Source organism: Exophiala bonariae (genome assembly GCF_035927105.1).
Source record: "Exophiala bonariae strain CCFEE 5792 chromosome Unknown scaffold_33, whole genome shotgun sequence".
Taxonomy (NCBI): domain Eukaryota; kingdom Fungi; phylum Ascomycota; class Eurotiomycetes; order Chaetothyriales; family Herpotrichiellaceae; genus Exophiala; species Exophiala bonariae.
The window spans coordinates 1-11,405 of NW_027042508.1; the positions used below are offsets into that span (position 1 = coordinate 1).

At 49.7% G+C, this 11,405-nt stretch overlaps 6 protein-coding genes across 6 annotated transcripts; 2 read left to right on the forward strand and 4 right to left on the reverse strand.

The window, feature by feature from the left end:
- Positions 1 to 50: 50 nt before the first annotated feature.
- LTR84_008664 (uncharacterized protein) lies at positions 51 to 1,053 on the reverse strand (the record flags this gene model as incomplete). The annotated part of the gene is made up of 2 exons (XM_064852209.1): positions 51 to 850; positions 906 to 1,053. The coding sequence occupies 2 exons, from the start codon at positions 1,051 to 1,053 to the stop codon at positions 51 to 53; spliced, it is 948 nt and encodes a 315-aa protein (XP_064701483.1).
- A 474-nt stretch (positions 1,054 to 1,527) lies between these two features.
- On the forward strand, positions 1,528 to 3,264 carry LTR84_008665 (uncharacterized protein; the record flags this gene model as incomplete). Its single annotated transcript, XM_064852210.1, has 1 exon — positions 1,528 to 3,264. The coding sequence occupies one exon, from the start codon at positions 1,528 to 1,530 to the stop codon at positions 3,262 to 3,264; it is 1,737 nt and encodes a 578-aa protein (XP_064701484.1).
- A 971-nt stretch (positions 3,265 to 4,235) lies between these two features.
- On the reverse strand, positions 4,236 to 5,120 carry LTR84_008666 (uncharacterized protein; the record flags this gene model as incomplete). The annotated part of the gene is made up of 2 exons (XM_064852211.1): positions 4,236 to 4,700; positions 4,773 to 5,120. 2 exons carry the CDS (start codon positions 5,118 to 5,120, stop codon positions 4,236 to 4,238), a joined length of 813 nt encoding a protein of 270 aa, XP_064701485.1.
- Positions 5,121 to 5,536: 416 nt separating this feature from the next.
- LTR84_008667 (uncharacterized protein) lies at positions 5,537 to 6,430 on the reverse strand (the record flags this gene model as incomplete). The annotated part of the gene is made up of 1 exon (XM_064852212.1): positions 5,537 to 6,430. The coding sequence occupies one exon, from the start codon at positions 6,428 to 6,430 to the stop codon at positions 5,537 to 5,539; it is 894 nt and encodes a 297-aa protein (XP_064701486.1).
- A 1,042-nt stretch (positions 6,431 to 7,472) lies between these two features.
- On the reverse strand, positions 7,473 to 8,870 carry LTR84_008668 (uncharacterized protein; the record flags this gene model as incomplete). The annotated part of the gene is made up of 5 exons (XM_064852213.1): positions 7,473 to 7,867; positions 8,033 to 8,130; positions 8,180 to 8,413; positions 8,460 to 8,621; positions 8,671 to 8,870. The coding sequence occupies 5 exons, from the start codon at positions 8,868 to 8,870 to the stop codon at positions 7,473 to 7,475; spliced, it is 1,089 nt and encodes a 362-aa protein (XP_064701487.1).
- A 1,506-nt stretch (positions 8,871 to 10,376) lies between these two features.
- Positions 10,377 to 10,903, forward strand: LTR84_008669 (uncharacterized protein; the record flags this gene model as incomplete). The annotated part of the gene is made up of 2 exons (XM_064852214.1): positions 10,377 to 10,425; positions 10,476 to 10,903. 2 exons carry the CDS (start codon positions 10,377 to 10,379, stop codon positions 10,901 to 10,903), a joined length of 477 nt encoding a protein of 158 aa, XP_064701488.1.
- Between the last annotated feature and the right edge of the window lie 502 nt (positions 10,904 to 11,405).

Here is an 11,405-nt window from a genome sequence, read left to right on the forward strand (position 1 = left end):
GGAAAAGACTCCAGAGAGACGGGCCACTTGTGAGCTGATTTAGGATCTCATCATTCGTCCAGGCCTTTCCACCGTCGGTAGAGTTTCTTGTGCTGTTCGAAAAACACCATGGTGCAGATGGTCTGAGGGCCTAGGCGGATGAAGCTGGGTACCCAGCCTCGGAACATCCAGAGGAGACCCTCCTTGCGACTGGCTTCGGAGAGGAGGTGTAGGATGCCGACTTTGCCTCCAGCACTCATGACACGGGTCTTGACCACATCCACTGGGGAGCAGATGGTCGTCGCTACGAAGCCTGCTGCAAGGGAGGCTGTGAAATGCGTGCCGAAATTATCCTGCATGCCCATTCTTTGTAAACAGAACTGTTTGAAGACATCGTAGGATGTCAACTGGGATGCTGTCATGAGTAATGCTCTTGTGCTATTGGCGCCGACCCCACGGAATATACTGGTGGCCCCTTCCTCCCGGATCATGCGTATTAGTCCGTCAAAGGCATGTTTGTAGTTACGTTGCGCTTCAGGGGGTTTTGAGGCGTCGGATTGCATACGGACGTTCAACACGTCTCCTGGATTACCGGCGATCCCACCGAGGAATCCCGCAGTGGAGGACATAAGGACGAGGTTGAGGAGGGATTGACGTGGTTTGGGGTTTTCGGGGGTAGGGACTGGGGCAAAGCGGGTTTTGAGATCCTCATAGATACCGAAGCGTGCAGTTGAATAGGTAAGTTGGCGTAGCAAGGCTGCGGACAAGCCTGCATAGAGACCCAAGATGCCTTGGTTGCGATAGACATAGGCAAAGGTGCCAAGGGTAGTTTTAGGTGCGGAAGCAGTTCGAGTTTGGAGGCGGACCTTGACTAAAGCACGATTAACCGGATGGCTCATAGAGAGACCGAAAGGGCATATGGGTACCCAAGTCGAGAGGATGTGTGACTACCGCCGCCATTGAGGCAGCGCTGCCACCAAACCAGAACGGATAGTGCACCGGCACAGATTTGGCCTTTGTTGGCTTTGGGCCTTGTGCAGCATTTTGGGTGGGAGAAGAAGAGATTGAGGACATGGCTCCATCGGAGGGGGGAGTAAAGAGAGGACAGGAGAGGTCGACAATGCAAGTATACAAGGTCTAGGGGGTAATTTAGGTAGTTGGATGTTAAGTGTAAAGGAAGTACAGGTCCGGGGAGGGGATTGCGGACATGAAAAAGCCAGAGCCAGAGAGATGGAAGCTCCGAAGACGGCTGGTGACGGTTAATGAAAAGAAGAACGATGACGGAGGAGAGCGCGTTCCGAGACGCAACCGTAGCGATCTCGAGAACAAGAAAGCCAAAGCGAAGTCGGCCCTGGGGGTTTTCGAGATGGGGAAGGTAGACTCGATGCGGAGTAGTTTTTAATTATTTCGAGACTGAGCTCGCGTGGGAGCAACCTTGAATTAATTCTCAGGCTGCTGGTGTATCTTCCTGCTTCAAGTTGTAGGTGGAGAATGGTTGCTCTTGCGATGCCAGTGCAGTGATCGAGTGACCGCTTCAACTTTTCGAAAATGCGCCTTCTCAAAACCGGTGCGTTTGTGCGGCAAGCGCGATCAGCTCGCATCTGCACCTCCTACACATTGGCAGCTCAACCCGTCTGTCCCCCATCTCTTCAATACTCTCGCTCAATTCCTCATTCTCAGACTCCGGCTACCATCAGATGGTCCAGCACTCAGACCGTGACTCAACCCTTCCCAGAGCAGTCGGTCCCGCCTTTCAGAGAAGTTGACCCCTCTAAAACTGCCACTCAATCGTCCTCTCCTACCTCCGACGATACTGCCTTCAAAGAACACCTTCAAACCATCGGGAAAGAAAGCAAGATTGTTCATGAGTCCGGCAAGTCTGGCTCCCTCATATTGGGCAAGCCTTATCTATTTGACCAAACCACCAATGTTCCACAATCTATTCTCGACCTGGTTGGCAGAAACCTTTACGACAACCCCGACCACCCTCTCTGTATCACCCGCAAGCTGATAGAATCTTGTTTCCCATCTCCGGAATTCAATCATTTCATCCAAGCAGACCCTGTTGTATCTGTTCACGACAACTTCGACGTCCTTGGTTTCCCTAAGGACCACCCTGGTCGTTCCAGAACCGATACCTACTATCTCAATTCCTCTCATCTTCTACGAACACACACCTCTGCCCATCAACATGCCGCTTTCAAATCTCTCGCTCCTGAGGACGGGTCCGTCACTTCAGGCTACACCATCTGTGCAGATGTTTATCGCCGAGACAGCATCGACAAGAGCCACTTTCCCATCTTCCATCAAATGGAGGGTGCCAAGGTTTGGGCCTTGGATGGCGATATCTCCCAAACACGATACAATCGAATGCTTTCTCGCACTCAAAAAATCGCCACCGATTTGAGAAACCTCCCTCAGACCGACTTCCTCGTGACTGAGCAGAACGACAACTACCACCCGGAAACCAATCCTATACAAGAGGAGCACGACAAAAAGGAGACCGTTCTACTCGCCAGACACCTCAAACGTAGTCTCGAATTCCTCATTGAATCCATCTTCCGTGCTGCACAAAGCGCCTCCAACCAAACCACCTCGGGAAATGCTCCGATAAAGGCACGATGGATCGAAGCATACTTCCCGTTCACATCCCCTTCGTATGAAATAGAAGTCGAATGGAACAACACATGGCTCGAGTTGCTTGGTTGTGGTATCGTGCAACATCCAATATTGAACCAAGCTGGTTTACGTGAACATGTTGGGTGGGCATGGGGTCTGGGTATCGAACGCTTCGCCATGCTTCTCTTTGGAATTCCTGACATTCGTCTTTTCTGGTCAACCGACCCACGTTTCCTCAAGCAGTTCTCTCAAGGCAAGATCACTCAATTCGAACCTTTCAGCAAATTTCCCGCGTGTTACAAGGATATTGCTTTCTGGATTCGTTCTGCTCCTGCCAGCAGTACCCCTGTAAATTCGAATCTTGGATCTTCCGGTGTAGCTGCTGCCGCAGGAGGTGATGCCACCAAGGCATCCCCAGCCGAGACTCAGCCTGCTGCATTCCATGAAAATGACATTATGGAAGTGGTACGTGATGTCGCTGGTAGTCTAGCTGAAGATGTCACCCTCGTAGACGAATTCGTCCATCCCAGTAGTGGGCGTAAGAGTCTTTGCTACCGAATCAATTATCGCAGTCTCGAGCGAACCTTACAGAATGATGAGGTCAATGCTCTGCATGATGAAGTCGGTAAAAGAATGGTTGGACTGCATGGGGTTGAATTGAGATAGGCTTGACTTACGACCATCTCTCCTTTCTGTATTTATATAAGATACCGAAAACTTTGTCGCACGTACACCAATCAGCTCACAAACATAATTTTGGTTGTCTCTGTCTACAGACGGCAATAATCTCTTATCACATGTGTAGATATAAAACAATTACCACTCAACCGAAACGTGGCTCTCCAAACGAAAAAGTAGAGTGAGTACAGTGGGCCACCCCAGGGTACATACATATATGTATTCCTCAAATCCCACCGACGGAACATGTTAGCCGTCATCTCTATACATATATGCATACATATACATGCACCTAACAGATGCCATTCGTTTTTAACCTTATTCGAACATTTTCGCCACCGGAATCTCCCAAGTCTTTCCTTCAAGTTGTCCGGCCAAAGGACAAGACAAAAGGTTTGCATCCAAACCGCACCCCGCTCGCTCCCCATCCACATCATATTAAATAACAGGTAAGGCACAGTTTGTCAGTGGAGAAATGTAGTAGTCGCATGCATCGTCCATTCCGTGTCAAATGGGGAGAGTGTATTGATTGGGTCTTTTTTGATACATTGGGTTGTGGAGAGGTGTTGGTTGGAGTTTGTTTGTGAGTCGGGTTTAGATGTGTGTAGGAGGGGGGGGGGAGAGGTTGGTGGATTACGCTTGAATTAGTCGCAGGTGTTAATAGTGGTGATTTTAGGAAGAGGTGAGATCAATCAGATCAGATCAGATCAAATGAGTCGGGTATTGCGGGCGTGATAAAGAACGATTGAGCCGAGTCCATGAAGACGAAGGACAGTCAGGTATTCGGTTTGACTTCTTCGTCCAGCCGAGGCGTACATATTCTCCTTCGGTCCCTGATCCCCAATCCTTGATCCGCATGAGGCTAGGTGAGAGGCTTCATGGTGGAAAGGGACAAGAAACATCAGTCGTTGAAAGCTCAGGTCCAGCTCATCTCGCACCGCTCCACCTAACTCGCAGGTTTACGAGTTCTTAACGACACCCACCTTCGCCGCGCGAATAACCCTCCCATTCAACTTGAACCCCTTACTCTGCACGAAAAACACCTCACCGTCCTGCTTGCCCTCGACCTTGGTGAAGAAAGTTGCCTCATCGGTATTCGGGTCGAATTTCCGTCCCTCGCCTTCCGTCGGATCGAATCGCTCGAGGCCATGCTTCTTCAGCGTGCCCAGCAGGATCTCCTCCGTCATCTTCAGGCCGGAATACAGACTCAGCAGGTCCTTTTTGTGGTCCGGTGTTGCGGAGGCGGGAGGCGAGGCCGATACCGAGTCCGCGGGCACGGAGATCAGTGCTCGGTCTAGGTTGTCGATGCTGTCGAGGAGGTCGGTTGCGAAGCGTTGGATGGCGAATTGCTTCGCGGAATCCATGTCGCGCTTGGTGCGTTCCTGGAGGTTGCGGTAGTCGGCCACGGAGCGGAGATATTTGTCCTGTTGGAGGGCAGGAAGGTTAGTGTCGTCGTTCACTCATGATGGAAAGCCTCTCGCTGGGGTTCAATATACCTTCAAGTCGATCACCTCCTTGTTCTTCTTTTCGAGCTCCACTTTCAGAGGATCCTCCTTTGGTGCTTCGGTTGCTGCTGTCCCATCAGACTTCGTCTCCGAGGCTGCAGCGTCGGGTGTCTGTGTTGCCGAGTCGGTCGACTGCCATCTCCGCCCGAGGATCTGTGACGACTGGTATGTTGGTAGTGTGGCTACTCGAGTCTTGGTGGCGAGTGATGCACCGGAGAATGGTGCTGATCGGTGGAGGAGGGATTGTGATAGAGATGGCGTTGCTGATGTTGATGTGGGAGTGCTCTTGATGGACTGCGAAATGGCACGCGATTGCCGTAGGAGCTGTTTTCGCAGCATGTTGGATATGGAGATGGAGGTTGAATTTGATGGGAATCGGAAGTTAGTAGAGATTGAGACCGGAGTCAAGTCGAAGATGAATAGTTGTGTTGTTGTGATGGAAATCGAGAATAGAAAGCGCAGCACGCGAGTTGTAGGGTCAAAAAATGTAGGGAGGCCACTGTCGGCCGATGGTTTCTTGAGCTCCAATTTTTTATTCTTTGGCATTCGAGTTCAGGGTCCGGCCTGAATTCGGAGGTTATGGTTGGAACTTGCAAGGCTGGGTGCTGACATAATCAAAAGCCCTGCTCAGCCTTGTCTTAACTTCAATTAACACATTATATCTTTTTGAAGCTCCTAGCTATTTATTGCTTGCTATAATTCAATGTCGCCAGCACGTCTCAGCACGAGGCAAAAGGAACAAAAAATGCTGTTCATCAGTCCATCATTGCCATGCACCGGATCCACATGTCATACAAAGCACTACCAAGCCCAAGGCCTTTGAGAGGTTCTGCATCTTGAGTTGCGGTGTCGTTGGCGATCACTGGTCGTGCATCGATGCTTCCAAACGATCGAAACATGTTCCCGATGGCCACCACTGGGTAGGTAAAAGGGTTCGACACCGATCTAGGTGCCGCATTCCGATCGCACTTAGGTTTCGGCCTTTTTTCATAGTCGTCCAACCAGGCATCTTTGTCAAAATTGGGTGGAACAAATCTTTCCACAACTCGGCCATCGTTTGGGTCGACGGCCCATCGGTGGTTCTCTATAGAGGATGTATGGTCCGATCCCGTTTCGTCTTGAGGTTTGACCGTCTTCGAATTGGCCAAGCTCAGAAACCCGGACAATACGAATTGGTAGGTGGCAGTGAATGTGCTAAGAATCGTTGGTACACGCAACTTCGAAGAGGAGCCTGTGGCAATAGGCGAGATCCCACGGGAGGTCCCAGCGGGGATGGAAAGACCATTTTCGATGTGCGTGACAACAAAATCGATCGTGGTATTTGGACTGCAGCCTGATTGGCCCGGGGTGTTTGTAGTGCAGTATATTCCAACCATGCAGCATCCGTCAGAGGAGGGGCAGGGTGTCCGACCTTCTGGGTAAGTAGGTCGGACTGCTGATGGAAGGTTTGGAGGAAGGAGACGGGCAGCATCGTGGGGGGCGCCCCCATGAAGAATCGACATCTTTAGGAGGAGCTGGGGCGGCGCTGATCCATTGCGACCAGGGACTTGCCACTCACTGATATCGGAAAGGTTGAAGGATGGCTGCGAACAAATCGTCGCAGGGGTGTTGAAAATCGCCAGAGCGGCGAAAAGATTAAGAAGTCTCATGCTTGAATCGATCAGGGATTGGTTTTGATCAGGTTCAGCAGGGGCAGATAAAGTACAGAAAAGAGACCTGCAGATGGAAGAGACCGGTTGAATTTATAGATATTTGAGAGAGCCGTGCATGAGGCTGAGCTCCACGAGTCCATCGTCTGATCCAGCAGGTGAGACATCGGTCTCATATGGGCTGCCATCTGCGTTTGAGGAGAGGAGAGACTCGTTTGCGTCACAACATCAAGCACAGACTGCTCGAAGTGGCAGACAATCAGAGCAGGGCAAATGGAGGAAGTGAAAGACAAACGAAAAAGACCAAAAGGTACAAAAACACACCACTTTGGGAATGAAAAGCCATTTTTAAGGGTCGAAACTAACAGAGAGTCAGACCCACGGATCTTTTTTTGATTTTTAAACAATTCCTGATGGTGGACGGAGCGAGCCCATTAACTGTGGAATCTGGTGTGTTGACCATTGAGCCATTTGTCCACACCAGACCAAGAAGCGGATGTCACTGCCTTTCGGATCTAGGAAGTTGTTGGGTAAATTTCTGGGACTGTGATATATCTGTCGTTAGTGAATTAAGTGGTTGGTGCCTGTGATTTATTAACGTTGCTTAACGGGGAGGGTCTTGCACGAGGCTCGATGGGAGGACGCCTTCTTTACCAGAAGCTAGCAGTATTGTCACGAGTTGGAAATGGGTGGCGAGATAAATGTACTCACAGGCACTTATGGCAAGACTACCTTCACCATTATCACTGCTTACTATTCATCATCATTGTGACGAACCTTCCAGAGGATCTCCCTTGATGTACAGGAGCCTACATCGTTGCACCCGATGACAGAGTCATATGTTTCCCGTGGTATATGCCGGAATCGCCTCCAATCTCAAAATAAGACGAGCGCCGAGTTTTTCAGAAGTCCAGGCCCTGTGACTGAGATAGTTTCCGCTGCGATGCCCTTGATTGAGTAAGGATCATCGATTGTTGATTCTTCCCATCCACGAAGGTCCTGGCGAATGGTTAGTACATTTATCAATGGCCTGAATGCGATTTTATCGCACCTCCAATTCGATCAATGAGTCTCTCACTACCAGCCGCCAGTGGTCAAGATCCAGCTTCGCTACCTCTTCCTTTTTGAGAGCGCCTGGTATGTTGTATTCGAATAAAGAGCCTTCAGGAATCTCTGCATCATCCTCATCACTGTCTGCTTCGTCAAGCTCAAGGTCTTGGTCGTCACTGAAGGTTTGACCTCTACTCTTGGTGGTATCTGGTGGCTTTTCAGACTCGGTGGGTATTTGTGAAGAAGGTTCAGAAAGCGGAGGGCCGATGCTATCTGAATATCCCGCTTCGCCATTGGCACGATCTCGAGAAGGAGAAATATATTTCCGATGGTCAAGTTGCTTGCGATATGCATCATCAAGTACGTTCCATTCGAGACTTTCGGGATCTAAGATATGTGAGCACCGGTACGAATAGAGAAGAGCGAATGCAAGGGAGTTACCTAGGATGAGTGTTGGAGAGAAAGCGGCCTTGTATCGCATTTTGATACACGAATGAATATAATATCCTACAGAGATAAGCAAGACTGCAAACTCGCCAGAATCAAACTCACCCATGTAATAGTATTCATATTTTGCTTCCAGTGCGAGAGAGATCTCATGGAGAGCGCTAACTTTGCCCCAATCCCAATCTTGATACTCAGGATCATAGCTTTTCTTATCAGCACATAAACCACGTGAAGCAGGCGAGCGTGACTTACAAGAGATAAACGGAGCTGACGGCATGTGGCAAAAGGTCAAGAACCCCAACGGCCACCAGCTTACCATCGATTCGGTAACATTGGTGATAGGAACCTAGCTTCATTGTGCGACCATTTGACTTCAGTATCTTGCGATCCAGCCCTGAGCATAGAAAGCGTTTGAAAGCTGATTCTCCCCACCGAGAAACAGGATCTTTATGGACCTGGACCTGATACTTCAAGAAAATACCATATCTGCGAGTGTCAATGGACGATACAAAAGGAAACGGGGTCGACAGACTTTTCCTCGGTGAAATTGTCTCCCTCAAGATTGATCTCAAATTTGTGCGCGGGTTCAACTGGCTGACCACTCTTCTTTCCTACAGGCTTCTTCACAGTATTGTACTCCGCCTTGTGCACCGCAGAAGTCAAGTCGAACTTGTCCCGTAAACGAAGTTTCTCTCTGCTGCAAAGTCAGTCAAGTCCCATTATCCCATTGCCGCATCACCTGCTCTCTCGTCTGTGGACTCAGCATCGCCACTTTGCGCTTATATTCTGGACCAAGCAGATACTCGTTCAGCCTATTGATCGGTTTCCGCTGATCCTTGTTGGCTTTGAAATCTGATGCTTTCAATCTGATTCTGCCGTCAATTGTTTTGTTCGTGAAGTCGGTCAGTAAGTCGAGTACCTGATTGTGTAATACGGGCAGCATGCTCTAGTCAAATCTTGCTTGTAGTACATGGTCCCAGACCGTCTCCAGCCACGATCCATCAATTCTTGATAGTGCTCAAGTCTCATGCTGTCACATGTCAAATAGAATGAGGAGCCTGATTGGTTGGAAATATCAGACGAGTTAAGGGGAATAATGGGATATGAGAACACCTACTGCCATTGGTAGTCTTGCAATAGCCACAAGACTTGTTCCTCTGGTAGCCTGTGATGAAGGATAATCAAGGTCAATTGGGAACTTTACCAGTCTTCACCGGGCCGAGCCTCGTGTAAGGAACTTGTGCAACGGCTAAAAGGTGTGACATACCCTTAGGCTGCAGTAGTGAGATATTGCTCGTCATAGTGTTCGTCAGGTCTGAGACGGGGCTTGAAGCCGTTTGGCCGTCTATCGGAAAACAAGCAGATCCAATGATTCCATCACACGACCATTCGGATGGTTCACAGTGGAACGAGAAGGCTTCTTGTAAGTCAGGTCACCTGACCCGATAGGCAGAAATGACGAGTTTGCATTAGATATCAAAAGGACAACGAAGAGGCTTGTCCAAGTGGGATATGCACACGACAGATTGGGGGGACCAATTGCCGGACTGTTCAGCGAGAATCTGTATCACCCTCCGAGCGTGGGATCAAGTTGAATGCTGGCAGCTCGCGTGAGCAGGAAATGGAGTGGGAGATGCCTGGTGTTGACAGGTTGAATGGGAGAATAAAGGGAACCGAAAGGAAGAATAGACCAGTATAAACGTTGAAACAGGCACGTGTTGGGAGATCGTGTGCTTCAGAGGAAGGACCGATCTGGTTCGTTGTCAAGCTTGGGATAGCTGCGCCTAAGAGATGCTAGCTGGTGCCTAAGTGGCCTAAGCGGGCTTAAGAATTGCTAGGGGTGGCTCCCTGGAAGCCCTTGGAGCCCTTGTACTCCCGGGAAGGCGGTGGGACACTGAACAATGCCACTCGTAACTGGCACTGGCCTGTGGCTTCTGGCCGTTCAAGGGAAAGCGTCTTCGCCGCCGCGCTCCGCAACGCAACTTCAGGCTCGTTCCATGTCACTTTTTCCTCAAAGAAACGGTCACCCACTGCCCACTGCCACTGGCTCCCCGAAACTATTTCATTTCTACATCTCCTACAAAACCATGGCCTCTCCCGACCTTCAACTGCTGCTCTGCCTTTGTACGTCCAACCTCTTCCCTCAGCCCCGTTTCACACGGGACTGAAGGCTTTCGTATCCTACACTTGCGCTCTAACCGCAAATCCTCTCTTGAGAATCTCTCACCATGGGTCGTCTTTGATTGTCAGCCCATTTCCCTCCCACGCCCGACCGCCACCTCTTTTCTCTTCTCTTTCCGACCAGATCAACTGTGGTTTCAGCCGCATCTTCATCGTTTCTTAGCATTTTCGCACTTTTTCTTTGGTGGTGCGAAGAAAGTCACGTTTGCTCTTGATTCTGGGTGTGGTTCGTGGCCTTGACCATCGATCCTATTCCCCACCCTCAACCATGGCCAAACAACTGTCTATGGTGTCTCGCAGTGGCTCTGACAATCAACGTAAGATTCTCGACCATTCAGAAACCGTAACACATGCTAAACATCAACAGGTTACGGGTCCAAAGGCGAGAGATTAGTTGCAGGTGTCGTCCCTTTATCCTCGGACAAAAGCAGAGTCCTTCTCATTCAGTCCACACAACGTAGCGGCTGGGTTCTACCCAAAGGTGGATGGGAGCTTGACGAGCCTACAGCATCAGCAGCAGCTTGTCGAGAGGCTTGGGAAGAAGCTGGGATCCTCTGCAAGGTCGAAAGAGATCTAGGACATATTCCAGATACCAGACCGACAGGCACTGTGACCAAGAAGGCGCCAAAAGCTAGCTATCATTTTTTCGAAGCTACTGTCACCGAGGAACGCTCGGAATGGCCAGAGAAATACAAGAGAACTAGACAATGGTATGTCTATTCGCAGGCGGTCCAACTCCTGCACTCAAGACCCGAGTTGCTCGAGGCTCTGAGGAGGAGTTCGGTCAAAAGGTGAAATGGATGTGACACTGCAACAAGGACATGAGAGGTTCGATGAGCAGCTTCTCCGTGAGAGGAAGTCTCTGTCGTCGCATGTACGGATATGCATTATTAGCGCTACCTAGACCATTGCACCGAACCAGCTACTTTTCCTGGTCGGAATGCCCACTGACTAGTGGCAAGCACTTGAGTTGCTTTTTCAAGGTCTCTGGGTCAGGATCTTCTTTAATAGACCACACAAATTTACTCCCAACTTCAATGCGTTGTCATGATGCAGCTAATACATGAAGTGGAGGGAAAAGGATAATCATAATTCAAAAGGCACGATCAAAATGAATACGGTGCTCTATTTTTCGACGAATTGGTACAGAAATTCTGTCTACACGACCATTCTATTCGTTGAATCCACATCCAATGACTTTACCGGTAAATAGCACGACCTGGATCATCTGGCTCACGTTGTTTTTGAGTAACAGTAACTAATTGCATGTACTGCCTACCTGGATACGTACGACCCT